At 55.1% G+C, this 27,543-nt stretch overlaps 1 protein-coding gene across 1 annotated transcript; it reads right to left on the reverse strand.

The window, feature by feature from the left end:
- Positions 1-1,347: 1,347 nt before the first annotated feature.
- On the reverse strand, positions 1,348-26,842 carry SLC9A6 (solute carrier family 9 member A6). Its single transcript, XM_082488108.1, has 16 exons — positions 26,545-26,842; positions 19,563-19,762; positions 19,055-19,132; positions 18,282-18,358; positions 17,239-17,351; positions 14,821-14,926; positions 10,434-10,590; positions 10,115-10,211; positions 9,801-9,889; positions 9,469-9,582; positions 7,774-7,885; positions 6,419-6,572; positions 6,209-6,239; positions 4,905-4,984; positions 4,175-4,280; positions 1,348-1,919 (listed from the first exon to the last, which is right to left on the reverse strand). The coding sequence occupies exons 1-16, from the start codon at positions 26,825-26,827 to the stop codon at positions 1,644-1,646; spliced, it is 2,073 nt and encodes a 690-aa protein (XP_082344234.1). The 5' UTR covers positions 26,828-26,842; the 3' UTR covers positions 1,348-1,643.
- Between the last annotated feature and the right edge of the window lie 701 nt (positions 26,843-27,543).

Raw genomic sequence — 27,543 nt, forward strand, 5'->3', positions numbered from 1 at the left:
GGGGACGCTGCTCTGAGGTCTCAGGGTCAGATCCTGACAGAGTTTGTTCCAAGGAAAGACAACGGGAGCTGTGAGTGCTCGGACTCACCTCACTCTTTTTCATATATTCTCTTTTTAAACACCTCTGTTTGAGCCCTCTGGAGAGGGTTAACTCCAGAAAGGGGCCGTAGTGCACAGAAAACCCTGAAAGGTTTGTATAGCAGAACTGCAGCTAAAATAGACAATAAAATTAGATACAGTAAATTTCTGTGATTTCCCCCTTTTTCAGGAGAAAAAAAGAAGGATGTCAGGGTTAACAATTTCACTGCACCTTTAGCCATTCCCATAACTACAGAGTAAATCCTTTAACACTAGTGTGAAATCGCAAATTGTTCTGTGCTCTTCCTTGGAAAATAAAAATAAAAATAAAAATAAAATTAAAAAAAAAAACAAACCAAACAACCAACAATAAAAATAATCAACTCGCAAACATTTCTCATTAAATGGTAAGAGACGCGAGAGAGATGGGGCGGGGATTACAGACACACAGCATGCTCAGGAGTTATCAAACAAAGTGCAATGATTTTTGACTATACAGGAGGACGGACAGACGGACGACTCCCCTTCAGTACCACCACCCAGATGCTCAGTACCTCTGGAGAGCTCCGGAGGTACGGTGTCGATCCGTAGCCATAAAGCCTGTGTCCGAGGCCGGCCGGGCTCCGAGGCCCTGCGTGCGACGGCGGTACCTCCGCACGTCTCAGCTACGGCCGTGACTGCAGGAGAAGGGATTCGCTCGCACAAAAGACACGGTCGCTTCCCAAACGGGAGATTCAGTTGTCAGTTGAGGATTCGACGGCTGGTTCGTAGACAGCTGCTTGAGCCACAGCGGAAAGATGGACTCAGCCCTAAAAAAAATCTGTGCAGGCTTGGCGTAGGTTTCTGTGGGGTCACCTCTGTCTCCTAAACATGACTACAGGCACAAACCATCCCTCCCTCCTGCTGCCATCGGGGCCGTCAGACAGTCCTCACTGCCTGCCGTTATCCTGCTAAAGCAGGGCTTGGGCAGAGGGCCACCAAAAAAGCAGAAAAATCTCCAGGTCCCAGCTCAGGTTCCCACAAAGCGAACGAGTTTCTCGCCGGCCGCTGCCCGGCCAAGAGAGTCCGCGGGCAGACCTTCCGCTGATATTTCAAACGTGACTATCCAAAGATCAGAGACGGAAGAAAAAAAAAAGAAAAAAAAAACCAAACAAACAACAAAAACGAAACAATCCTCATCTGAATAGAAAGCGATTTCCACCGCTCGCCAGCACCTCCCTGCCCTCCTCTCCCAGGCTCAAAGGACGAGCAGGGAGTCAGCTTCTTTACTTACCCTGCTGGGAACTAAACCCTCCGTCAAACCACACATTAAAGAAGCTCACTGTGTGCAAAAGACTCTTACGCTAAAACAGTTCCACCCTACATAGTGCAGTCAACACAGTTTTTAACTTAAATTTGCAGCTTGTTCTTTACAAGTGCTTGGCAGAGAATATTTATATTCTTCTGACACCATATAAATAATATTTATACAGCTTAGACAATTTGAGAGACATGCATTAGACTTTAGGTAGTACATATTTCTTGATCATATATGCAAATATTACTGTCAATTAAACCGAGCAACCTTATGCTGGACCGTGTCTCGCGTTATCCAGGACGTTTGACGGCGGCTCCGAATCGTCCATGGGAAGGACCAGGCGCGTTCCCCGGATTACGAGTTCATGGTCCCCAAAAGCAAGCTCCCGGTCAAGCGCATCTTCCGAGTTGTTTCCCACAAAGCGCCGCGACGTGCCGCTGGATGCGACGGAGTCGGTGTTGACGGTGGAATCCCCGTAGGTCAGACTGATGTCCCCATCGTTCAAAATGAGGTCAGAGTCATCGTCCTTCAGCTGCTCTTGATTCTGGGCAATAAACAGGAGGAAAATGGTGTTCAACTCTTCCTGAATAGCCGCGTTTGAAATCATACGGTGGTGGTGAATGAGCAGATAGAGGCACCGAACTGCAGACTTTCCTGCCCCGTGACCGTAACCAGGTGGGCCACACACCCCTATGTCTGACCCCACGAGACTCACGCAATGCACTGACTTCTCTGCAGACCGCCGAAGAGGGCTCTCTCAGCTCTTCTTTCTCATGCCATAGCCAGATATATGGGGAATGCAGTTTTGGGTGGCTTTGACAGCACTAAAATACACCCGACCATGGGAAATCACACTGCCAACCCATCAGAGCCATCTCCGTTTTGTGCAGGGAACTTAGAATCACAGAATCATAGAATGGTTGGAGTTGGAAGCGACCTTGAAGATCATCCAGTTCCAACCCCCCTGCCATAGGCAGGGACACCTCCCCCCAGCCCAGGTTGCCCAAAGCCACATCCAACCTGGCATTGAACGCCTCCAGGGATGGGGCCTCAACAACCTCTCGGGGCAACCTGGGCCAGTGCTGCACCACCCTCAGTGAAAAACTTCTTCCTCATGTTCAATCTGAACCTGCCCTCTTCCAGTTTAAAGCCATTCCCCCTCGTCCTATCACTCCATGCCCTTGTAAAATGTCCCTCTCCTGTAGGTCCCCTTTAGGGACTGGAAGGGGCTCTAAGGTCTCCCCGGAGCCTTCTCTTCTCCAGGCTGAACCCCCACAACTCTCTCAGCCTCTCCTCATAGGAGAGGTGCTCCAGCCCTCAGATCATCCTCGTAGCCCTCCTCTGGATGCACTCCAGCAGGTCCATGTCCTTCTTATGTTGGGGCCTCCAGAGCTGGAGGCAGTACTCCAGGTGGGGTCTCACGAGAGTGGAGTAGAGGGGCAGAATCCCCTCCCTCGCCCCGCTGGCCACACTTCTGCTGATGCAGCCAACTTGATGCTGATACTTCGCGGGCAGCGCAAGAAAAACTCCTGCCACGGAGAGCTGGGCATGGCAATACCCCGAGTGCCGGGGCCCTGCGGGAGAGCTGTGCCGGCACCAGCCACCGGCAGAGCCGTGGGCGGCCGAGGCTGACCAGCAAACCCGGCTCCTCAAAGAACGCGGGTGCACACAGGCTCTGCAGCAACGGTGGAAGCGGTCGCTGCCTTCGGGCTCTCCAAAGCTGCTCGTCATCTCCCTGCCCCTCTGGGCTGCTCAAACGAGGGCTCTTTACCATTTCAGGAGAAAAAGCAGCCCCAGTGCAGATGCCGGGAAGCTTTTCAGCTGCGAGTGATGCAGCTGAAGGGGCTGCAGGAACGGCTCAGCTGCAAGGCTGGAAGAACGCAGGGGATGGGGAAACCGTGTGTCCTCCCAGCTGGGCCTGGGGAAGGACACCCGTGACAGCACAGAATCCCAGAATCCCGGACTGGTGAGGGCGGGAAGGGCCCTCTGGAGCTCCCCCAGTGCCACCCCCTGCCAGAGCAGGGGCACCTCCAGCAGTGGCACAGGACACGTCCAGGCAGGTTTGGAATGGCTCCAGAGGGGGAGACTCCCCCCCTCTCTGGGCAGCTGTGCCAGTGCTCTGCCGCCCGCACAGGAGAGAAGTCCCTCCTCAGGTTGAGATGGAACTGCCCATGGTCACGTTTGTGCCCGTTCCCTCTTGTCCTGTCACTGGGCACCACTGAACTAAGACTGGTCCCACCCCCCGGCACCCGCCCTTGAAGGACTGATAAGCATTGATGAGATCCCCCCTCAGTCTTCTCTTCTCCAGACTGAAAAGCCCCACGTCCCTCAGCCCTTCCTCATAAGAGAGATGCTCCAGTCCCCTCATCATCTCCGCAGCCCTTTGCTGGACCCTCTCCAGCAGTTCCCTGTCCTTCTTGCCCTGGGGAGCCCCAAACTGGACACAGTGCTCCAGACGTGGCCTCCCCAGGGCAGAGCAGAGGGGGAGGATGACCTCCCTCCGCCTGCTGCCCACACTCTTCTTGATGCCCCCCAGGATGCCATTGGCCTTCCTGGCCACCAGGGCACATTGCTGGTGGCTGACTGAGGGATCACCGTGAATACACCACGAGTCCCTTCATGACCAACAGCCGGAAAAGCGAAACGCTCACGGGAATTAGCTCAGCCATCGGCCTCACTACCTGACCTCCCTCCGGGCTCCCAGCTCAACACCGCAGAGCAGCACCCAAAAGCTCCACAGAAGCGTTAACGTGCCAAACTCTACCGACACCGCAACAGAAAGGACACGGATGGACTCACTTCATATGCCTGCGGACTCGTCAGGCACCGGGCAATAGGCCCACAGCACCCCGGGAGCGTCGTCGTCAGAGGAGGACCGCTGTGTGTCAGCAGAGGCTTTAGATAGCTACAGAGAGGGTTAAGGAAGAAAGAGGAACAGCCAATGTCGGTAAGTCGAGGGGTGGGACGCAGAGGGACTCAGTGTCTTGAGGAAATCACGGGAAGGAAAGTAACACAAGTCCCTGGAAGCACAAAAATTATAGGGATGAGCAACATGAACGCAACCAAACACGAGTGGACCGGGACGCAGTCCCGGTAAGAAAAGGTTTAGCAGCATCACTTGTCCCACAGTCCTGTGCCTCTCGGCCTGGCACACGGCTCCTCCGCTAACTCACAGCAAAGCATTTCCACAGCAGGGGGGGCGCGGACCCGGCAAGAGGGCTACAAACGAGAAGACCCTCTGCCCTTCCTGCTCGCCCGCCCCAGGGATGGAGGACCCCCCGGGGCTTCCAGCCTCGGGGAGCGCGGCTTCGAGCCGAGCTACCGCTGCGTGCCCAGGGAACAGCGGGTGGAAACGGTCATTTCTCGCAGCCGCGGACACGAGGAGGTGCAAACCAAAAACCAGCTGCGTGATGGGAAAGCAAACCCTGGCTCCTCCGCTGAGCGGGGAGCGAGTCGCGCTGCGAGTCAGCGGAGCTGCTGGGGCAGCCGGGATTTGGGGCGGCACACGCCAACCGCCGTTCAAGGATACTTGTGATCGAAGTTGTACCACATGCGGAAGAGCCAGGCGCTTTCTGCCTTCGTACTCCTCCTCTCGCTCTCCGGGACACCCTGCGGGAGAGCAAAACGTTAAAACAGCGGCAGGGCAACGTGCCACGACTTGGATGAGGCTCCTGGTCATCCCCACGGGGACATACAAAGACACACACCTTCCCACTGCCTCTTCAGAAGAAACCTTTGGGTTGCAGCGAGTGTAAGGATGTTCACACCGTGACAGGCTGAAGGTGCTTCCAGCACCACACTCCGCATTTAGCAGCGCACAACAGCCTGAGGGAGGTGGCATCAAAGCACAGAGTGACCGTTTTTCTGCCAGAGCCTTCCAGTTCCTGGCCCCGAGGTTTAAAGCACCTCGGAGACAGTGGCTGCATCCAAACGTCACATCTAATAGGGACTGACAGGCCCAAACTCCATCAAATCTCGCCTGAGATTTTTATATGCAAATAATCATGTGTTATGGGGACTCCTGGCTTGCTTTCAGTCCGAGAAAAAAAAAAAAAAAAAAAGAACCATTTGGAGGGGACTATGAATACAATTACATATTTCACGGGAATGTGGCTTTCAGATTTATGGCTCTGGGCTGCCTTTAGCTTTTGACGCTTTCACTCCAGGAGCCCAATAAAATGGCTCTGAATAAAATGAACCTCCAAGGGGCAGAACCCCATCAAGCAGAGCTCCAGCCACAGCATCCCGGGCTGCAGAGGCACGAGAAAGACAGCGTGGGGCTACGGGGCAGGAAAACGCCCGACGCTGCAGCGCTCCAGCATTTATCTCAGCACCGTCGGCGGTTCCTGGGCTGCCACATAACTACCCACGGGAAACGTGGGGGGCGAAAAAGAGGTTGAGGGTACCCGTGGGTAGCAGTGGGATGGAAGATGCTACAACAAACGGGCCAGTAAATGGCACTTGTGTACCGCCCTGGGGCTGGGATGAGGCGCAAAGCCTCTGTGTCACGCACACATTTATTTCAGACCCAGCAAGGGAGCCATCGAATCCATCGCAGCAGTAATGCGGACTGACTGAACAGTCCAGCGTTACTTCTACGCCCTTCTTTCCATAAATATAATAAAAGCAAGGCTCAGCGTAACCACAGAGAGCGCCTAGAGGCCATCGCTCCCACTGACTGCAAATTCTTTCACCAGAGGAGCTAAAAACCCTCCCCGCAGCTGGAGGGGAGCGGAGCACAGATGGGCATTCACAGGGTCTCGACGTAACCTTTGCACCAACGAACGCAGCACAAATTCCCCTACAGAGGTTGCCCGGCAGCGCCGCACTCACCACGTTCTCCTGATCCGCGTCCACACCGACTCTGCGGAGGAGAAAACGAGCCCAGCGTTAGCACAAGCAATGCCGGGTACGTGCCACGGCCCGGGGAGGGGGAAGGACGTGATTTTCCTCTTGGCTCTTAAAACCGAGCACCTTAACGTAAGAGCGGGGTGAGGGAGAGGACGCGCTGCACCGGGACAGCCCCCCGCGCACCAAACTCACCGGATATTCAGGCAGGAGAGCATGGCCGTGGTGCCCCCGCCAAACACCCACACCGTGAAGAAGACGATGAGGAGCGTCGTGCTAAACATCATCTGCCGGGCGTAGGTGGCCGTGTCGCGGATGGCCAAGGCGAATGCCATGGCTCCTCGCAGCCCTGCCGGAGAAGGGGGGGCGGAGGAGCTGCGTTAGCCCACGGCGCAGGCGGCCGCTCCCACCGCAGGCTTCCCCGCCTGGGATTTACATCACGCTGCCCAACATGCGGTCCTGTCCCTCTATTGGGACATCCACCACCGGAGGAGACCACAGCGCGTTAACAGTGATGATTTAAGCTTAAGCAGCCACTATGAAAGTGGGGGTCATCGCCACTCTTTCCCACCCCAGAGAGGGAAATCCTCCTCCTGCCCCATGCCGTGCACTCGAGCGCAGAGCAGGAGGACCTCATTCATAGAATCATAGAATTGTTGGAGTTGGAAGGGACCTTAACAATCACCCAGTTCACCCCCGCCTGCCCTGGGCAGGGCCACCTCCCCCCAGCCCAGGCTGCTCCCAGCCCCGTCCAACCCGGCCTTGAGCACCTCCAGGGATGGGGCAGCCACAGCTTCTCGGGGCACCCTGCGCCGGGGGCTCACCGCCCGCACAGCCAAGAATTTCTTCCAAATATCTCATCTAAATGTCCTCTCTTCCAGTTTGAAGCCATTCCCCCTCGTCCTATCACTCCATGCCCTTGTAAAAAGTCCCTCCCCAGCTCTCCTGGAGCCCCTTTAGGCACTGGAAGGGGTTCTGAGGTCTCCCCGGAGCCTTCTCTTCTCCAGGCTGAACCCCCCCAGCTCTCCCAGCCTGTCCTCCCAGCAGAGGGGCTCCGGCCCTCCCAGCATCTCCGGGGCCTCCTCTGGAGTCACTCCCACAGCTCCGTGTCCTTCTGCCATTGGGAACCCCCCGAGCCGGAGGCAGCATTCCAGGTGGGGTCTCCCCAGAGCTCAGCAGAGGGGCACAATCCCCCCCTGGCCCTGCTGGCCACGCTGCGGGGGATGCAGCCCGGGGTGCCGGGGGCTTTCTGGGCTGCCAGCGCACACTGCCGGCTCATGGTGAGCTTCTCACCCACCAACACCCCCAAGTCCTTCTCCTCAGGGCTGCTCTCCAGCCATTCTCCCTCCAGCCTGGATTCGTGCTCATTCCTACTTCTCAAAACCACGGCATTCACACCACCGAGCCTAAGGGAGCCCTCTCCTGCCCAGCCCCCTCTCCAGACATCGCCCGTAAGAGATTTAGAGTTGAATAAGGAATATTTCCAGGTGCTCAGGGGCGAGGAAATGCAGATGGGCCACATCGCCGGAGGCAAGGATGCAATAACGTACCAGCAAACATCATCATATGCTGTAAATTTGTTCCAATCTTATTCCTTCTCCCCAAATTCAGTAAAAATGACAGTGGGTAAATATTGGCAGCTCTTCCCAGGAAGATCGCGAGCTGTATTCGTACGCGTTAAGGAAATTGCTCTTCCCGTGTCTCCCACCGCATCCCACCTCTGCACACAGAGCCAATTTCTACTGCCCGACAGAAACGCTCGGGAGCCGCAGAAACGCCGGTCCTCCGGATGCGAAGACGATAACCCAGCCCTGAGTGCTCCGGCAGCGCGGGAAGGCCACGCCGCTGCCTCCCCGAAGCACCGCGCACACCGCCATTCACGGAGAGCACAGAGGGACACGCAGGAACAAACAAGGGAAACGCTGAGAGGACAGCTTAGGTGAGCGAGAGGAGAGAAAAAACACCGTTCCCCACTGTGTGCTCTCCCCTCCCCGCTCCGTTTTGCACCCCGAGAATTATTTGTCTCTCTGCAAAGCTCAAGTTATCACAGCTACCACAACCCCTCTGACATTCCCCGGCACGCCACGCTTCGCAGCTGGGTTTGAGTCTTTAAGCCGAGTCCCGTTCCCAAAGATTATTCAGCAAAATGAAAGCAGCAGCAGTTGAGAAGGGGAAAAAAAAAATAAAAAAAACCACCTAATACTCTTTCTGTTTTCATAGCCTGCGAGATACAAGAATCACCAGCCCCTTCATATTGCTTTTTATCTTTGAAGCTGCGTCTTTTAATACCAGCACCCAGATGGCAAAAATAATCTCGGAGCCAGTATTCAGCCTTGAATAATCTGGAAAAGGCTTCCAGCTTTTATGTTCTTTCCTGAACGCCCCGAATTTGCATAAGAGACGTATTTCATGATCCCTCTCATGAATGAGCTATTTCAGCAGTGAGTTAGCCAGTTCCTACTGAAGAGGCACGGCTCAAAATTTCAATCTCGCCACCCAAAACGGCATTTCCCTGCTCTCCGCCGCCTTTACCCCACCGCAGCCCCGCAAAAGCTCAGCGGGCAAACTCAGCAGACCCCGCTGCAAACCCACGCGCCAGCGCTGGCAAAGATAACGACGTTTTATTTATTGGTATAAACCGGCTTCGTTGCAAAGGCTGGAAATAATTCCGCCACATCTGAAGCGGCTTCCCTGTGACATGAAAAAAATTCCTTCAAAATCCTTGTTTTTCCGAGACATACCAGGGCCGACGGCTTGTTTCCGTTAGCATCAGCCCGCAGAAGGGGAAATCCTTTCTCATGACATCATTCAGAGGCATCTACTGTAGCTTTAACTCTGCTGTTTGACCCCCCAAAAAAAATAAAAAAAGCTTTTTTCAGGGTGAATCAAATGGAATAGCAGAGAAAAGAGGAAATGAACGGCTATACCCATTTGCAAAGCCACTCCTGGTGCCACGCGAAGAAGCCCGACGCTTCGGCACCACGTTCACATCGAACGCCGAGTCCCTCAAATGCCCACGAAACGAGACAAGATAGGGAAAAAAAGCCAAACGGAAAAGCTGGGAAAAGAACCTCCATCCTCTTAAAATAACCAGCAAAGAGACCGCTACACGGGAGAAATCCCCTTCTAAAAATACAGTTAGCCTGACTGAAAAAAGCACCGTGATTTGAATGAGAAACACAACTTCGGACTGAGGCGCCTCTCCCTTTCTGTTCTGGTTTTCTAAAACGGGCTCCAAAGGATACGAAAGCCCCCACCACGAAGGTAGGGTTAAAGACGTGGTTCTGGAAGGTGAACAGAGCAAGTCCCATGTAGGAGAAGATGAAGTTTTCTGCCAAGAAATTCAGAAGCTCAAACAACTGAAAGGGAAAAACAAATTAAAAGCGAGTTAGACGCAACGCAGATTTAACAAGAAAAACATGTTAGCCCATCCATCACGCAATAAATACTTCTGCAGAAGCAACCCCAGTAAAAGCCATCTGCAGAAAGACAGATGCACCTAATTCTGGCTAGAGGGAAGGAAAAAATATTGAACCCCGAAATTCAGAGAAGCTGAAGGGGGCTGAGGAGCTCTCACCTGCTTAGTTCTGTGCTGGGACTCTGTAGATAAGTTGTTGTAGGTATAATGGGCCTGCGTGATCCCGCAGAAGAGTACGGCCACCACACCTGGGGAGCAGAGCATCACGTTAGACTCCTGGTCATGGAAAGGGAGCTGAGCACCCCGATACTGCAGGGGACTTGATGCAATAACCCCAGAACCCAGAATAATTAAACTTCTGAGAGCAGCGGGAGAGCCCCCGGCTGCAATCGATACTGGGAGAAGCAAAGCTCAGCAGGACCATCATCCCCGCAGACCTCCGTCCCAGAGGCAGGGGCTGTGCTGGCGCTTGCCTGTAAAGCCACACGCTTCGGCCAGCAGGAACGTGCTCCAGGACATGAGGAAGAACAAGCCGGTCTCCAGCAACGGGAACTCCCGGAGTTTGGTGAACTTGGTGACGTTGCAGACAATTAAGGACAACTTGGAGAGGAACTGGAGGCTGGGAGGATATCAAATCCAGTTGTGTATCGCAGCAACACTACATAGCCTGCCCTTAAAAAGGCAATGGCGTTGCCTTTCATTAATTTAGGCAAAAAAATCATGAAATACCGGGTCTGGGTGAAACGCAGGGCAGACAAAAAATGAAGCTGTTAGGCAAACACTTGGAAAAACCAACAAAAAGGATATTAAAGCGGTCACGACTCCAGTAGCTGCTCCCATTGCAAAAGATCCACTGAATATCCCCAGGAAGATCCCGATGGACTTGAACATCGCTGTGACATCAAAGGTGTGGCTGTTGTCGCCCGCCGGCTGGTACGCAACGATGGAACTGAAAGAGGGAGGGAAAGCACACACAAGGACAAAACGCTCCTTAGTCGGGAGGGAGAGGCACCTCCGCGGGGCTCCGCGGGCTCTGCAAAGTGCTAAGGACAGCCGCACACACCGAGCCGGAGAAATCAGGGACACAAAACCCCGAGATCCATCCCCCCACCCCCCCCCGTCCTGGGCACTTTGGGACCCCCTTCGCTTTCGCTCCTGGGCGGCTTTCTGCTGCTCAGCCACCCCTCCCAGGCACGGCTCTGCATCTGCTCCTTCTACACCTTAGAGAGCATCGCATCAAAGCCCGTCTCTTGCACAATCTCCTGCAAAAACATTTGCTAGGTGACAGCCCATCATCATTTATGATGGCATTTTGGGGGGTTTGCCATTATCTCTCTACAAAGTCAGGCGGTCCGGGACCACAACGCGTTCAAGCGGGAAGCCTACGTTTCTCCCTCAACTCCACTGAGTCGGCTGATGTGAATAATCCCTGGAGAACTGTAAGTTATGCTGTTCTACCGCATTTAATATGCACTACATCGTTTTCGCACTGCTCCGAGTTATGAAGTGAAATATCGCAGGGTGGCAAGGCAAAGGGACCAGTGCCGGTTCAGTGCAGCAACGCTGCTGTCTTCATCCACCAAACTCCAACGGACCTTTGCGGTGAGACGGCAAATTGGTCTGTCGCGCTGACCCCATCCCCAAATCTGCTCCCTCCTGACTCCTGAGCCATTCCACCGTTTTCCTTGGAAAGGCTGAGATACCGGGATCCCCTAGCCGTCTCCTAAATCCCATTTTATGATCAACTTCTTCCATTGCTTTCTTCGATGTAAACTTACCGAATTACCTTCCTAGTTAGCAATCCCTCAGCTGGCTCTGCTAAAACTCTTGGATGTGAACGTTAAACATTTGCTGTTTAACCTCCCGAGTTATGCGGGAACGGAAAGGTACTGCCTCGCGCACACATCCTGCAGCTTTCTCCCCTGACTGCACACCAACATTTTCCTGCAACCCCAGTGACAATCCTCTCCCTTCCAGCACGTCCCGGGTCACTTCCCTCGCTAAACTCCCCCACTTTTAATATATTTCATTTTTCTGCATTACACTACAAGCTGCACATTTCTCCCTGTGATTTAAATCCTTTAATCAATCCCGTCCTCTACTTCCCATTCACCAACACGCTCTTACTCTGGGGTTTGGGGTTGTGGTTTTGTTTTGGGGGTTTTTTTTTTGATCCAGGCTGGTTTCGTTTCCCCTCCAAAACCCAACTGTTTGGATGTCAGTTTTGTGTTTTAACCCGTTACAGTATTCCTTCCGGTTTTGCTTTTCGCATCACTAACACGACGTTCCCGCCAGCCACCCTTTTTGTGCTTTATTTTTTCCCCCGTTCCTGCCCACGGGGCTCCCTGTGGTGTTGAGCCCCTGTGAGAACACCCGTCCCGAGAAGCTGGCAGAGACCCTGCGGCTGCATTGACCCCCCCGCTCACAGACCGCAGCCCTGGCACCTCGCTGCCCACCGGCTTTCGGTTCCCGGTTCAATTCCTCTTTATCCTGCAAGCGGTTCCCTGCCCGGAAGAGCAGAGGGCAGGGGCAGAACGGCACGGATCCTGCTCCCCGAGCACAGGAACAGACACTCGTCCAGGACCGAGGGCAGGGAGGAGAGGAGCCACACGGAATCACAGAATGGCCAGGGGTTGGAAGGGACCTTCGGAGATCATCTCCTCCAACCCCTCTGCCAGAGCAGGGTCACCTACAGAAGGTTGGACAGGAACGCAGGTGGGTTTGGATATCTCCAGGGAAGGAGACTCCACAGCCCCTCTGGGCAGCCTGTGCCAGTGCTCCATCACCCTCAACGTAAAGAAGTTTTTCCTCATGTTGAGATGGAATTTCCCATGTTCCAGTTTGTACCCATTGCCCCTTGTCCTGTCACTGGGTGCCACTGAAAAGATTCTAGCCCCATCCTCTTGCCACCTGCCCTTTAGATATCATCGAATGGTTTGGGTTGGAAGGGACCTTGAAGACCATCCAGTCCCACCCCCTGCCCTGGGCAGGGCCACCTCCCCCCAGCCCAGGTTGCTCCCAGCCCCGTCCAACCTGGCCTTGAACACCCCCAGGGATGGGGCAGCCACAGCTTCTCGGGGCAACCTGTTCCGCTTTGATTGCACTGATAAGCAAGTATTGATAGGCATTGATGAGATCCCCTCTCAGCCTTCTCTTCTCCAGGCTGAACAGCCCTGGGGCCCTCAGCCTTTCCTCAGCAGAGAGATGCTCCAGTCCTCTGAGCATCTGCGTAGCCTCCACTGGACTCTCTCCAGTAGTTTCCTGTCTTTCTTGAACTGGGGAGCCCAGAACTGGACACAGTGCTCCAGATGTGCCTCACCAGGGCAGAGCAGAGGGGGGCCACCGAGCTCCTGGCAGAAACCGTGTAGGAGTCCCAGGCCGGGGCAGCGCCAGCCCCCGGCACAAGGACGATGCTCTCAGCGCTCGCTTTCACCGTGGGCAAGGAGCTGATGGCACTTCTCGGGGCAATCACCAAAGCCCCGCGCTCAGCCAGGCCACGGCTGGAGCCCCTCTTCACCCCTGGGACGGGGCAGCGCCCACCACCAGCTCTCACCCAGGCAGCAGCTCCTCCATCAGCACAGCCCACCCACCCAAAAACCCCCCAGCTCCCCATCTTCCCAACTCACCCCTACTTCTCCTAACCGGGGAGCGGGTTTTCTGCTTGCGAGAGCAGCACCGTCCCCACGGGGTTCCCCTACTTATGCCTCTGCTGTGAAACAGGCAAACGCCCACCTAAATTTAAAAAATGGGAACAAGTGGGAGCTCGGAGCTGCTCTCGGAGGAGTTCTCCTCCCTGGAGCAAGAAGTCCTCACCTTGTACCCAAGATGTGGTTGTGTCCAGGTGACCTGAGGCTGTCCTTGAGATACCTACCCCAACCGATACCCACCGGGCTGACCGGGGCTGCCTTAACGCCGCTTGTGGGCACCGTGACGACAAAGACCACGGCGAGCTTTACAACGGGAGCGGGCTAACTGCTGAGAAGCCCTCCAGAAGTCGGCACGCTGCTGGGCCGGTCCGCGCACATAAACAAGCCTTGGCAGCGAAATACCTGCCGGCTGCAGCTCGGGGCTGCCGCTTTGGTGCAAATCATCTTATTTCGGGGAGAGGGGCGGATTGAACTCAGCGCGTGGAGAGAGGAAGGTGGGAAATCAGAGCGAAAGCTACCGAGCCGGTACGGAAAGAGTGCAAGAGGCAAATCGCCACGCACGGTGCAGTCACCTACGTGTGTGGAGACCCACCACAAATTCCATTACTTCTTAAACACGACCTGACCGTGCAGCATTTGCTCTCGCACCAGCGGTGACACCTCCAGCACAAAAGGCAGCGCGAGCGCTACAAACAGTTCCAGAAACCTCAACAGAAACATTCAATTCAGTAAATACAACTCAGGCGGGTGGCGACAGGCAGCTCACAACATGTGACTTGCTGCCTCCACCTCAGTAAAACCCACGCAACCAGCACGCCGGAGCGACAAGTATTCCAGAAATATTTTCTGCATTAGCCTCAGCTCTACGTTAACCCGTCACCATCGCAGATATTCTACCTTTCCAAACAAATTCCCGTGGTGACAACACAGCGAAAACGCAGATAAAATACGTCCTGTGTGCAGAGGACATAAAGTATTAAAGAATATAAAAGGTTCTTTAGAAAACCGGCAAGTTTCCCACGTGTCCGGTCCAGAGTATTAACTCCAGCTGTAAGAAATACCATCTTCTTGATGCACAGAAAGTGGGGGGAGAAAGGAAACAGCCGCTTTACCGACTATTTCCACCGAAGCAAAAGCAGGTATTTATGGACGGGAAGGAAGACAGGTAGGAGCAGAGCCATCAGCAAGGGGTTGCAGTGGGATCCCGTGGCTGAAAAGCAGCCACGAGGCTTTTCCCGTTTCAGAGGGACAAAAAACCCCTTCTTTCTGGCTGGGTCAACTGGCCATAAAAGCAAACCACCACCATCCATCATGCAGGGGGAAGTTGTAAGGACAACCCACAAACCCAAGCTGCAGCGTGCAATGAGGAGATGCGTCAGAAGGTCACTACAGCTTTTGGGGACACTTAATATGGAAATCCGCTCTTGGAAACACCGATGCTCCTCTTTTACAGGAGCAAGGCCGAGTGGCTCCCCCCAACGCCTGACATGTAACATACATAACAATTAAAAATAAAAACAGAACACACTTACGAAGACAGCACTATGGCAACGGCATCATTGAGGACGCTTTCGCCAAAGAGAAGGGCATACAGCTCAACATCAACCTGGAGTTCATGGAATATGGCAAGGACAGTCACTGACAAATAGAAAAATAGAGAGACATTCAAAAAGGTGCCGTTATTTTGGTGTCATCAAAGACAAAACGCCCTTTTTTAGAAAGCTGCCTTCCTGCATCGTCTGTGCCGCTCTGCTGCGGTGGTGCCAGCCGCCCCCCATCCTCCCTTTGAGAGTCCTCTTTCTGCCCTTTCAGATTGGGATTTGCTTTATCATCTGCCCCTTCCTCTTTTTACTAAAACGCGTCCTGGGCTTTACGCCTATTGAGTCTCGAGCGGGCGGACATGAGCGAACTCTGCTTGGGGCTTCCTGAGGGTCTGAGCTGGTGGGCTGGACCACGTTGACACGAGCCACCCAGCTTTTGGGATGCTGTTAGCTCAGAGCATCAGGGAGAGCCTCCCTCCACCTGCAGAAGGCCAGGATGATGGCAGTCTTCTCCCTCCATCCCTCATACTCCAAGAGAAATCCTCTGACTCAGCACAGGTTGATACACCGGCAGTGCCAGCACAGATGTGTTAACATTGCAGACCCCACTGGAAAAAGCCAGGCGCGGGCTCAAACCCCACGCGGGGGTTTCTTGTGATTTACGGCCACATGGAGGAGAACGGAGTACCCTCAAGCCCTTCCGCGATCCAGCGGCTCCCAAGAAGATAAGGAAAACGCAGCAGGTTTCGCCCATCAGCCTTGCAAAAACCCCACATCATCTAAAGCAAAGCAGGAGGGAACGCGCGGTGCATCGTGCACGGCTCGGGCTGCTGCGGAGCGCTGAGCTCATTCCAACCAACTTCTCTGGAAGTCCTTTAAAACAGCGCTCGGGGCCTCATCTGTGCGCACCAAAGGGGTTTTAGCCCATTTAAGCACAGGGAAATGCCCCGGTTTTATGTGTGAAACCCTCTGGTTCCTATTTCGAAGCCTGAAGAAGGGACGGGACGCCAACAGCGCGCCTGCAGGATTTCTAAGCATTACTTCTACCCAGGGCCTCTGCCCCTCTGCCGTCAGAGCCACCACACCGCCGTCACGTCTGTGAGGCGCTCCCCGCTCTGCCAACGCGAACGCGCCCCCTCTCGACGTTCGACACCCCGGCTAACTTAGGGGCAGGATGCTCAACCCCACAGCCCCGCAGGGTGAGCTCCCCGCTAAAGGAACCGGCGGTCTGGACGCACACCCACCCAAGATAGGCTCAGAGAAGCTGGCAAATCATTTAAGCTTATTTTTTTAAGATTTTCTCTCTTTTTTTTTTAATAGTAAAAATATCAGCAGTAATAGCCACACCACTACCCGGCAAATCTTAGGGAAACATAAAATATACGTTATTAAAAACTCACGGGGAACGCACATCTCGCGTCTCCACCTGGCAGACAGATGCGGCTACCGCCACGTTATGCTGCAGGTTATGTTCTGCAGCGTTATTCTTGCGTATATGCCTATCCATAAGGCGCTCCTCGTTTTGCCTTTGAAACCAGAAATGACTCATTTTTAAGATGAGCAGGTAAAAGTCCCAACTCATCTGGAAACGGCAGCCCCCGGCACTTGTTTCAAAAGGGCAGGAGACTTGGCTTATCCAGGCGCGCGATCTCTCCCTTCCGTGCAAAACTGACCAATATCTGCATTTTAAAGAGATCCCCCAACGCTACTGTAACATCGGGAGGGGGGGTTAATGCTGCCAGCCCCCAGGGCGCGAAGGGAGACATTCCGGCCCCGTTCACCGAAGGGCAGGAGGAAGGAGAAGCCTTTCCGTGGTCCTGTGCTTTCAGCTGAAGCTGCAACGGGCAAACAAACAGCTGCTGCGTCAAAGTAATCATGAACGATATGGAATCCAGTTGGGCGAGGCGCGTTTTTCATAGCTTTGATTGACAAAGTGCTCCAGCAGACCACGCTGTCACTACCGCCCCCGGTACGAAGATCAACTTTCAATTAGATTGGCACCTTCCAAAATCCCACCCAAATGGAAGCGGAAGGAAACCGGCTAAACTAACTGCAACTATCGACTGAAGCCTCCCCACATCACACAGCTTTGTTCTGCATCAGCCGCTGGCAAAGCACGGCAGAAACGCAGTGGACCTGTCCCAAAACCCAGCAAAGTCAAGAGGGAGACTGCTGGGACTTCACCGCAAACAAGGATTTAGGAAGCAGAGGTCCGGAAGGTATATTACGCGTAACTGGAAGGAAATAAGAAAGACACGGAGACAAATTTGACCTCTAAAAATGTTGCAAATAAACTCCAAAATTCCAAAAGAGGGAACTCCCACAGGGTTCAGACTTTCTTCCCTTCTTCCCCACAACTCAAACCAGATTAAATAGGTAAAATGAGGGGGAAATAACCATCCAACGTACCTGGGTCGGTAGCCGATACGATGGCCCCGAACAGGAGGCAGTCAGTGAAGTAGAAGTCTCCCCCGAGCTGCCCGGTGACTTTCATCAGCGCCACGCAGCCGTACACGACAGAGCTGGTGATCAGAAGAGGCCATTACTCATCTCTGCAGCGCATTTAAACGACATCCAAATGGGCTCGATTCCCCTGAATTTCCCAGATTAACCCCTGAAGTTATCCATACGCCGGGAACACCCAAGAAGTGTCCTGGATGAGCTGAGCCTGCTGAAACCTCAGGGCCGTGGTCTCGGAGGCGAGCGCCGGACCACGGGCACCAAACCACCCACCGCACCGCCAACACAAACGCCGGTGAGGAACCGGGACCGAAACTCCTCCACGAGCATAAGGCAACCAAAGCAAAGCAGCAGCCGGGCTCCTGGGGTCCCGCGAGCATTTTGCAGCGTTTCACATGAACGCGTTTCAGTGGGATGACCTCGGCCTGACTTTGAAACGGCCGAAACTCTCAGCGAGCAACAGATAACGCGGATGCTGAGTCTGCTTGAACCCACCGGGCTCTCCGGTGGAAAACACCCTATGCGCTACTATCCAGAGCGGGAATTATCTCGCTCCCTCTGCGCATAGGGATAAATCATTTGAAACACAATCTCTGCGCGCTAGGCACCCGCTTCCAGCAAGGACAGGACATGCGGTTACAATCCTGCCCTCTGCTCTCGTGCCTCACGCCTACGAGGGCTGTGCTTTCAATTATTCGACGCTACTGACTGGTTTTTCACGACAACCTTCAGAGAAGCGTGAAACTTTCCTTGCCACGTATACTCTGTGTGGGATGCTGAGAAAGCGCTGCACGACGAGGCAGCGATCGCCCTGTCCGCGCAGGGAAAGTCCGGACAGCCCATAGCGTTATTTGCCGCTGCTGAGCGGCGGTAGCAGGGACTCTGCCTGATCGTTCAGGGCTGGGATTAGCAGCTCCAGGCTCCGAGCGCTGCCTCCGAGCACGGCTCAACCCCTCCACGGCAGAACCAGACTGGTTCTCACTGGTACTCACCCGATCACCAGGCAGGAAATCGCCGTGCCGAGAAAAGCATAGGCTAGGATGGATCCCAAGTTTCTGAAGAAGTGCCTCTAGAAGGAGGAAAAAACAAAACAAAACAAAACAAATCAACCCCACCGAATTATATTTTGCTAACGATTTGTTTCAAGCCTGCACAGGCACCCACACGGTGTCCGTAGCAGTTTGCGCCCCACGAGCCGGACAAGCACGGCTGAAGGGTGCCCAGCACAACGGCGCTCATCGCCACGCCGGCAGATGTTAACGCGGCATTAATAAACATGAACGTACCATTTTCTTGCACCCGTGTATTTAATAAGGTGCCGTTCCGAGCCCTGGGAACCAATTTCCTAACTCAGCAGCATTCCTCCTTCCTTCTCCCCCAAGCTAAACGGGATCATTTTCCTCTCCTTCCAAATCAGCGCTTCAGAGAGCGGCTGCTTTCCAAAACCTTCCCACCCTCCTACGGGTTTTGAAAGCAAGGATGGCTGAAACGGTCCAGCTGACCTCAAAACCCACCCCCCCACCCCCGCCCCATGCAAACCCGTGCTGGAAATGGTCGGAGTCGCTGACCCTTCCCGGGGCAGAGGGACAGATGAGACCGACCGGGGCACCCCCAGCCCTCCTTCCTACCATCCCGCAGGCACTGGGGGAAGCCATGCCGAGCTCCGCAGCCTCGGCCTGCTGAGCAAGCAGTAAAGCACTCTCAAGTATTAAAAATGCTCTGGAGGCAGAGGAACTAAGAACGTAGGCGCTGTAAAGGCACGTACCCGTTTCAAGCTGTAGCCTGCATAAAATATAATTGGAGGAAGCAAAATGTTGAAAAATACTTCAGGATCAAAAGTCACCTGTTAGGAAAAAAAAAAAAAAAAACAAAAAAAAACCAACCAACAGTTAAATGGTTCATTTAAATGGTTCATTAAGACTTTGCAAGACAAAACACAAATAAGAATGTCATATAAAATACATGGAGGAAACCCTGTACTTGCGCCAGATGAAATTCTGTCAGGTGAACACCGGGATGTCTCCAGGATCTTTTGGAGACAGAGCCCAGACTCTGAACAGCTTAAATTAAGATCAGCTGAAACCAGAGTTCCCTTACGTTGTGTTCAACTGACATTTTATAGCTGATCACAACCTGGCTGAAGTTAAAAAAAAAAAACAACAAACAAAATTAAAAAAAAAATAAATAAATCACTTAATCCCACAAATACAGGTTCCGTCCCCACGGAGGGAGTGGGGAGCATCGCTCAGCTCTCCAGTCACCGCCTCCCTTACCTTTCTCAGCATCTCATTGTCCTGCACGTTATTGAGCTCCTGGGCGCTGATTTCCCCCTTCAGGGTGTACTCGTAGAACTTCCCGCTGACGTTCACCAGCAGCGTAGCGGGACTGGTCTGCACTTGGCAGCTCAGCGTCACGTTGTTGACGTCGCTGGGGACGTGGATGCCGTAGCGCAGGACCACGCCGACCAGGACCCCTGGGGAGGGGACACGTGTCGGTGAGACGAGCCACAGCAAACTCCCGGGACGATTTCTTTTGAGCACGGATGCAGCATCAGGCATGCCAGGATCCTGACACAACCACCACCCGCGTCACGTTAAACCATCCGCGTCCTCCCATGTGCCACCCAAAGGCTCCACGCTCGTGTGGACTTTCTAACACCAGCCATGGCCTGGTCCTGAAAGCTTTTAATTACCCAGCAATCAGTCAGATCCTCGCTCTAGCGTGGCGAACAGCCAACATCGAGGGCACGTTGGTTTTCTTAGGACGAGGACCTTGGCATTGCCAGCACACAGCTGGGGACCCGGGCAAGGCGCTGCTCACGCATGCCCAAACTGCGCACGTTGCACCCAGAAACCTGAGGGCATCACGTTTTGCCACGACAGAAATACTTCATTTTCGTAGGGGACCAAAAAAAGGTACCAATCGACCATCACCAACGCTTCGAGGATGGTGAGAGCATCCTTCACAAGACGCTGCCGCCCCACACAGCCTCCTCCCGAAAGCCCCAGGGAGCTTTCGCAGCACACAGCAGCGATCCCCAATTAATAAAAACCACAAAAGTTTCCCAATCCAGACCGACCACCCATGCTCGTCAACCCCAGCAAGCTCCAGCCCTGCACCGTGAGCAGCAACCCCCGGGGCAGCCCCACGAGCCAGCGCTGCCCCCAGCTCAGCCGCTGCGCCGGGGCTACCGTGGGGTTAATTCGCAAGTCGGGAATTGATATGGCACTTTACTTTTCGTTTGCAGCGCAGCTGATGAGCCGCGTTCCGAGGTCCGACCGCCAGACCCGCACGGCGCGGGCTCCTCCAGCTCCTTCTCACCCGCACGGTGTGCCGAGCGCTCTCCCGGCAGAGCTTTTTGACCTCTGCGGGCCGGGGAGGAGGGCTGTCCCACAAGACACCTTTCCACGTAGCCTGCGGCACAAAAGGGTTTGGGAACTCCTCGGTTAAGGCAGCGCTGAGCCGCCGCGGAAATGCTGGATGGGAACCCCACCTCTGAACCACACATTTATGAAAAGCTTTCAGACACGTGGGAGCTAAACGGAGACCACAACACTCGGAAGGCTTCTCCGTTTGCCTCCCGGGACGCTGCCGCTTCTTCACTGTTGCCTTAATTAAGATCTCGCCCTGTGCTTTCCTACAGGCAGGGCACAACCCCGACCAAAGGGAATCATAGAATGGTTTGAATTGTTGGAGTTGGAAGGGACCTTAAAGACCATCCAGTTCCACCCCCCACCCCCCAGCCCAGGTTGCCCCAAGCCCCGTCCAACCTGGCCTTGAGCACCTCCAGGGATGGGGCAGCCACAGCTTCTCGGGGCACCCTGCGCCAGGGGCTCACCGCCCGCACAGGCAACAATTTCTTCCTCATATCTCATCTAAGTCTCCCCTCTTTCAGTGTAACACCATTCCCCCTCGTCCTATGGCTCCGCTCCCAATCAAGAGTCCCTCCCCAGCTCTCCTGTGCCCCTTTAAGGACTGGAAGGGGCTCTATGGTACTCCCCGGCGCCTTCTCCAGGCTGAACAACCAAACTCTTCCTCTGCCGCCATCTCATGGGAGCAGGAGGCGGAGGGGCCCTGGTGCATTCAGCATCTCCTGCAGCCAGTCCCCGATCTGCCGCCCGGTTTTTGCCATCTCTTCCCTCGACAGCAGTTTTCCAGGATGAGATTTGCTCATTCTGCCGACGGCCAGAAGAAGAGCCCCCACCTCCCGTGCCAGGGGACGTCATGCAGAGCAGGGCCACCACCCAAGCACACATCCAGGCCATGAGCAGAGGCAGAAGAGACTCGCCGCTGCCAACCCATCGCACCGGTGACACAGATGGCTCATCTCAGGGACCAGGCTGCACCCAAAACCCAGTCCCTAGTCTAACACGGCACTCCTGCGGCGCAGCTGAGCTGCTCTCGCAAAGCCACCGACGCTTTTAAACCATGTCGACCATGTGCTCACCACATGCTTTGGGTTTTTATCCTGCCCTGCACTGCTGGCACAGAACCGCCCCGACCGCAGCAGAAAAGGTCCCTCTTGGCACAACCAGGCACGGCGAGCTCCAGCAAGGAGAGCTGCTTCGGGGAACGTCACACCGTGCAGAGCATCCGAGAGCTGCTGCTACACCGGCATCACTGGGAGGGGACACCAAAGAGGAGTGCTTTTGCTCGCTCTTCTGCTAACCTCTTAGCTCCTGTGATCTTCCAGCGCTCCAGAAATAAAAGTATGGAAATGATGGCAAGGATGTCAAGAACACCGGGATGTCACAGCACGTATTTACAGGAGCACGTGGTGGGAGGGTGGTGGTGGTGGGGGGTGCACAGCACCACAGCATCAGGGCAAAACACCCGGGCTCCCTCTCAGCCAGAAGATGATGACTACCGTGGGAGACAAGAAAAACCCTGCGCTGGGATAAAGCCAGCTTCAGAGGGTTATTTCCATCTGCTTATGACTATTAAGCAGCTTTAAACAGTTACAGCGAGAATTCAGACGAAAGGCAGGAAAGCCAGACTGGAGAGCTCGTTGCCCCTCTACCCTTGCAACTGCTCCTCCATTCCCACGGAGCAGGCAGCGCCAGGCACACCGTGCTCCGTGGCCCTCCAGAGCTACCGGGGTGGCTCTTAAATAGTCTTTTTATAAAAAAAAAAGAAAAAAAAAAGTTGGTTTTAAAGCTTCTCACAAGAGTCAGAAACCACCAGCAGCAGCTGTCTTTTCTCAGCTAGAAATCCATCCAGCGATCCCTCTAAATGCCCGGGCTCAGGGCACTGGGATGACAGGCAGGAGGGACAGACGGACATTGCTGCTGGGAATTCAGGAAGGATCCTGACTCACCCTCCTTGCCGCTCTTAATCCCCGACCCAAAGCGGCGCTACATCTGATAGCACCCCTGCTCGTCCTCGCCGGCTCGCTTACCCGGGCAGCTGTTCCTCACCCCGCGTACCGGCTGCAGCCGAATTCCCACTCTGGCCAGAACAGGACAAGGGAAAAGGGATGTATAAACCTAATCTGGCAAGACCACTGTGCCTGGGGCTCCAAAAAATCAGGGATTTCATCTTGCCCTGTAACACGCTGCCTGGGAGGTTCCCAGAGCTCTCCGGACCCGGGTGGGAAAAGACACCCGGGTGCGAATACAACACCCGCACAAGGAGCGGGTGACATGGGAACCAGCCAGCGCCCAACAGAGACACCGTCAGAGCCACCATCGGGGAAAGCACGCCACCACGCCACGGTACTCCACCACCATCACCGTGACCCCACCACCAGCCCCTCCTGCCCACCGGTGCATCTCTGACCAACCCTCCCCACCTAACGATGGAGGCACCTGGGACAAACCCGACTCAGATGCCAAGTGGGGGTTTTTTCCGGACACCAAAGCCAGCCCTGGGCTCAGGCTACCTGGACCAAGCCCAGGGAACCACGTAGGTCCTCCTGGTTTTGACGGTCTCTTAGGAAATGCTTCAAACGCTCTCCTAGCCGTAACCCCTGAGCCGCTCCGCCAGTATCGACGTGTTTGGCAGCCAAAAGTTTTCCAAAAAAGAGCCCTGGGAGGGAGCAGAGCGGAGGGAACCTGACACGGAGGAAGCTGCCAGCCGAGAGCTGCAAGGAGCGGAGAAGCTAAAGGCAAAGCCGGTGAATTAATTGAGTTCTTTTATGCAAAGTGCAAGGGATTATTTTCATTGCATTTCTCCCCAACTTCATTAAAAAGAACAAAAGCCCATGGGCTTTTTTTTTTTTTTTTTTTCTTTTTTTTCTTAGGTGCTGTTGAACATTTCCGAGGTAAGGTTTTAAATGAAGACTAATATATTACCATTCCGGCACTTAACAACAATGGAAGCACACGAGATCCCCAGGCGAGCATTAATCCGGACACCAAAAGGAAAAAAAAATGCAGGGAGCAACTGAAGACAACCCGACAACAAGCAATTTAGACGGACGCAATCCAGGGGCCAAGTGGGAACCAGTACAAGGAAACTAAACTTCTAGAGAAGCTCCTGCCACATCCACCATCAGACCCCGAGAAGAACCGAAACAAGACTGTTCAATTAATCATCCCTGAACGTTGCGGGAAAACCTCATTTTAAACACCGAAATGAAGTTTAGGGGTTATTAAACACTTACTGCCTGTCACCGTGAAATTACTCCAGCCTGTGCCTGGCGCTGGAGCGTCAGCTCTGAGCCGACAGTGGGACCTGTAAGATAGAAATCCACCCGGAGCGAGAGCGTATAACTTACAGTAAAAACACAGACACCAAGGGAACTCTGATGTATTTCAGCGAGAAGAGATGTACGCAAAAGTTTTATTTGACTTCATTGTCAGGGTGTTTGGTTTGGGTTTTTTTTTTTTTTTTTCAATTTGGAAAAGACAAGCTTTTACAAATTGCATCTCTTGCCCAGATTTCAGGGTCTGGTTTTGCCTGCCGCAGCACTTCCACATTTTGAGCGGAGTTCCCCAGGGCTGGACGCGTGGCGGGGGCTGGATGCGTCGCAGGGGGCCGGGGACAGCCAAGCAGAAGTGGTCCCTGCTTTGCTCCCTGCACCTTTGAAGTTGTCGCTGTAAAACAAGAGCATCTCACCACTCCCTGGGAAATTACACACCCCTTTTCCTACGGCAGCTGTCACAACCTGAGAAGCAAATGCCAAAAGCCTCGATATCGGGGGAAAAACTCGGGATTTTCTGCATGACCAGAGGGGTGACATTACCCATCTCGCCAGCAATTCTCTAAGCACGGTCTGCAAAAGAGCGGACACAAAAGATATGTTTGATGGATCAGCAGGAGACCAGAACGACCCGGGTTGTTCTCTAAGAACAAGCGGAGCAATGAGGTGAGTCATGGAGAACAGAGGACCAAGAGGAAGAAAACTCCAGGAGGAGAAGAACAAGGTTAAGGGGAAGTCTGAAAGCACAAAAGGAATAGAAAGTCGTGTGGCGGCGAGCTGCGGGGCAGCAGGGGGTGGAAGACCTTCCTTGCTGGAAGCACGTGTTCCCACGGCACAGCTCCCGTCCCATCCCGGGGAGGTGACCACCTCTGCCCCGGGCAGGAGGCCAGCGGTGCCTGCACCCGCCTCAGCGGTGGCTCGCAGGAACCTGAAGAGGCAGACCAGTATTCTGTGCCTCGGGGCCGCCGTGAGCGTCTCCACCCCTTCATTTGGAAGGACACTTCCAACGAACTGAAACTCAGGATCCCAAAAGCCAATGGCCCAAAGGGGTCAAGTGAGAGCCTTCAGAGCAAAGCTTTCTGCTGGGCAGGGGACTGGGCCACGTCGCTGATCTGAGCCAGCTTGGTCGCACGTCACCAGCAAGGACAAGGACAGCACAGAGAAGAGACGCTAACCACAGCGCTCAGCAGAAGACACCTTTTCGATCCTGAAGTCAACAAATCTTGTCCAGATAAGGCTCCATGGCCACATTAATCACTCCCCCAGCACAACTCCCAGTCCTACCTTGGTTGAACTCCAAGTCATGCTAGATAACCCAGGCAGAGCCACGTATGGCATCTCCATACAATGTTTCAGACCACTTCACGAGGTCATGTCACCTCAGTAAATCACAAGCCACCATTAAAATCCAACCAGCTACACACCCGCTCCCTCGACCCAAGGCCTCGCTCCATTTCTTGTGGGAATACATGTGGGACATCTCACCAAGACGCCCTGTCACAGCCGGAGGAGGAACCCCAAAAGTAGGAGCTCGTGTGCACAGTTCCCGAGCAGCAGGACATGAGGCTGACGGCCCCGCGGGTCCCTGAGCACGGCCAAGGGTGGGAGCATCTTCCCAAATGGCCTCTCCATTCTCCTTGGACAGCGTCTGGAAACTGACGCGCCCTAAAGGTAGGTGGAAACACAACCTCTGGCCCCAGCGTGTGGGACGCAAGGCTCCCGACCAACACAAAGCCGGAGCTATAGAAACATAGAAGATTTTGGGCTGGAAGGGACCTTAAAACATCATCTAGTCCAATTCCCCCCTGCCATGGGCAGGGACATCTTCAACTGGATTAGGCTGCTCAGAGCCCCATCCAACCTGACCTTGAATGTCTCCAGGGATGGGGTATCTCCCACCTCTCTGGGCACCCTGGGCCAGTGTTTCACCACCCTTGGCGTAAAAAATTTCCTCCTTATAGGTAGTCTAAATCTGCCCTCGTAGTTTAAAGCCATTACCCCTCCTCTTGTCACAACAGGCCCTGCCCCAAGTCCCCACTCTCAGCACTGGAGCAGGTAAGTGGGACTTGCCAGTGCTTGGTGGCACCGTTTTAAGGCCACTTGGCATGTGGAAGCCCCCGACCCTGCCAGCTTCACCCATGCTGCAGCCACCCTGCGAGGCCGCCGGGAAAAACTCAAACCAGTTCCTCCCCACTGCAGATTTTGGAGTAACACCGCCCTCGAGAGCCCTCGACACGGAGGGTTTGGAAACCACCAACCCACCCTCCCTCCAGCAACACCCAGATAACGCTCGGCACGGGGCGAGCCGGGACGGGAGCATCCAGCCATGGCTGGGACGGGATGTGGCGCGTCCCCCCGCACCCCCACGCGGACCTCCACAGAAGGAGCCCTGCCGTAACCCCTCGGTGAAGGGCCACCAGGCACCCACGATGGGCTAGCGGCGCCCTGAAAGTGGGTGGCCAACCCAGGAGCTCCAGTTAGCCCAGCGCAGAGCCGGGACTGGTTTGGGTGGGGGTCCCAGTGCTCGGGGCCGGGTTTCCCACGGAGCGTAGGGGTGCGGCGGGTGGGGGTGGGGGGGCCACGGGGAGGTCGGGGGTGGTCGTGCCCCTCACCGTAGATCATGGCGAGCCCGGTCTCGTGGAGGAAGCGGGCGCGGCGGTGTTTGAAGAGCCAGATGGTGAGGATGGTGAGGGTGAGCAGCAGGATGAAGACCAGCAGGTTGGCGCTGTCCTGCCGGTGGCTCTCCTCCGCCGCCTTCTCCGACACGATCTCCTCCTCCAGCGCCCCGGGACGAACCGCCACCGCCGCCGCCACCACCTCTCCGCCCGCCGCCGCCGCCGCCCCCCGAGCCCACAGCCCCACCGCCATCGCCAGCGCCAGCACCGGCCCCGCCATCGCCCCGGTACCGGCCCCGGCCCCGCCGCCACCAGGAAGCGGCGCTGAGCGCAGGCGCTGCGGGGCGGGGACAGGCGGGAGCCCGGATAGGGCCGGGGCGGAGGAGGGGGGGGTTAAGGCGGCAAAGGGCGGCTATAAGGGCACCCGCACGCCGGGCTGCATCCCCCGCAGCGTGGCCAGCGGGGCGAGGGGGGATTGTGCCCCTCTGCTGCGCTCTGGAGAGACCCCCCCGCAGTGCTGCCTCCAGCTCGGGGGGTGCCCACAGCAGAAGGACACGGAGCTGTTGGAGCGGGGCCAGAGGGGGTCACGGAGATGCTGGGAGGGCTGGAGCCCCTCTGCTGGGAGGACAGGCTGGGAGAGGTGGGGGGGGTCAGCCTGGAGAAGAGAAGGCTCCGGGGAGACCTCAGAGCCCCTTCCAGTCCCTAAAGGGGCTCCAGGAGAGCTGGGGAGGGACTTTTTCCAAGGGCATGGAGTGATAGGACGAGGGGGAATGGCTTCAAACTGAAAGAGGGGATTTAGATGAGATATGAGGAAGAAATGTTTCCCTGTGCGGGCGGTGAGCCCCTGGCGCAGGGTGCCCCGAGAAGCTGTGGCTGCCCCATCCCTGGAGGTGTTCAAGGCCGGGTTGGACGGGGCTTGGAGCAACCTGGGCTGGGGGGAGGTGGCCCTGCCCAGGGCAGGGGGTTGGAATGAGATGATCTTCAAGGTCCCTTCCA

Source organism: Vanellus vanellus, assembly GCF_965231255.1.
Source record: "Vanellus vanellus genome assembly, chromosome: 10".
Taxonomy (NCBI): Eukaryota; Metazoa; Chordata; class Aves; order Charadriiformes; family Charadriidae; genus Vanellus; species Vanellus vanellus.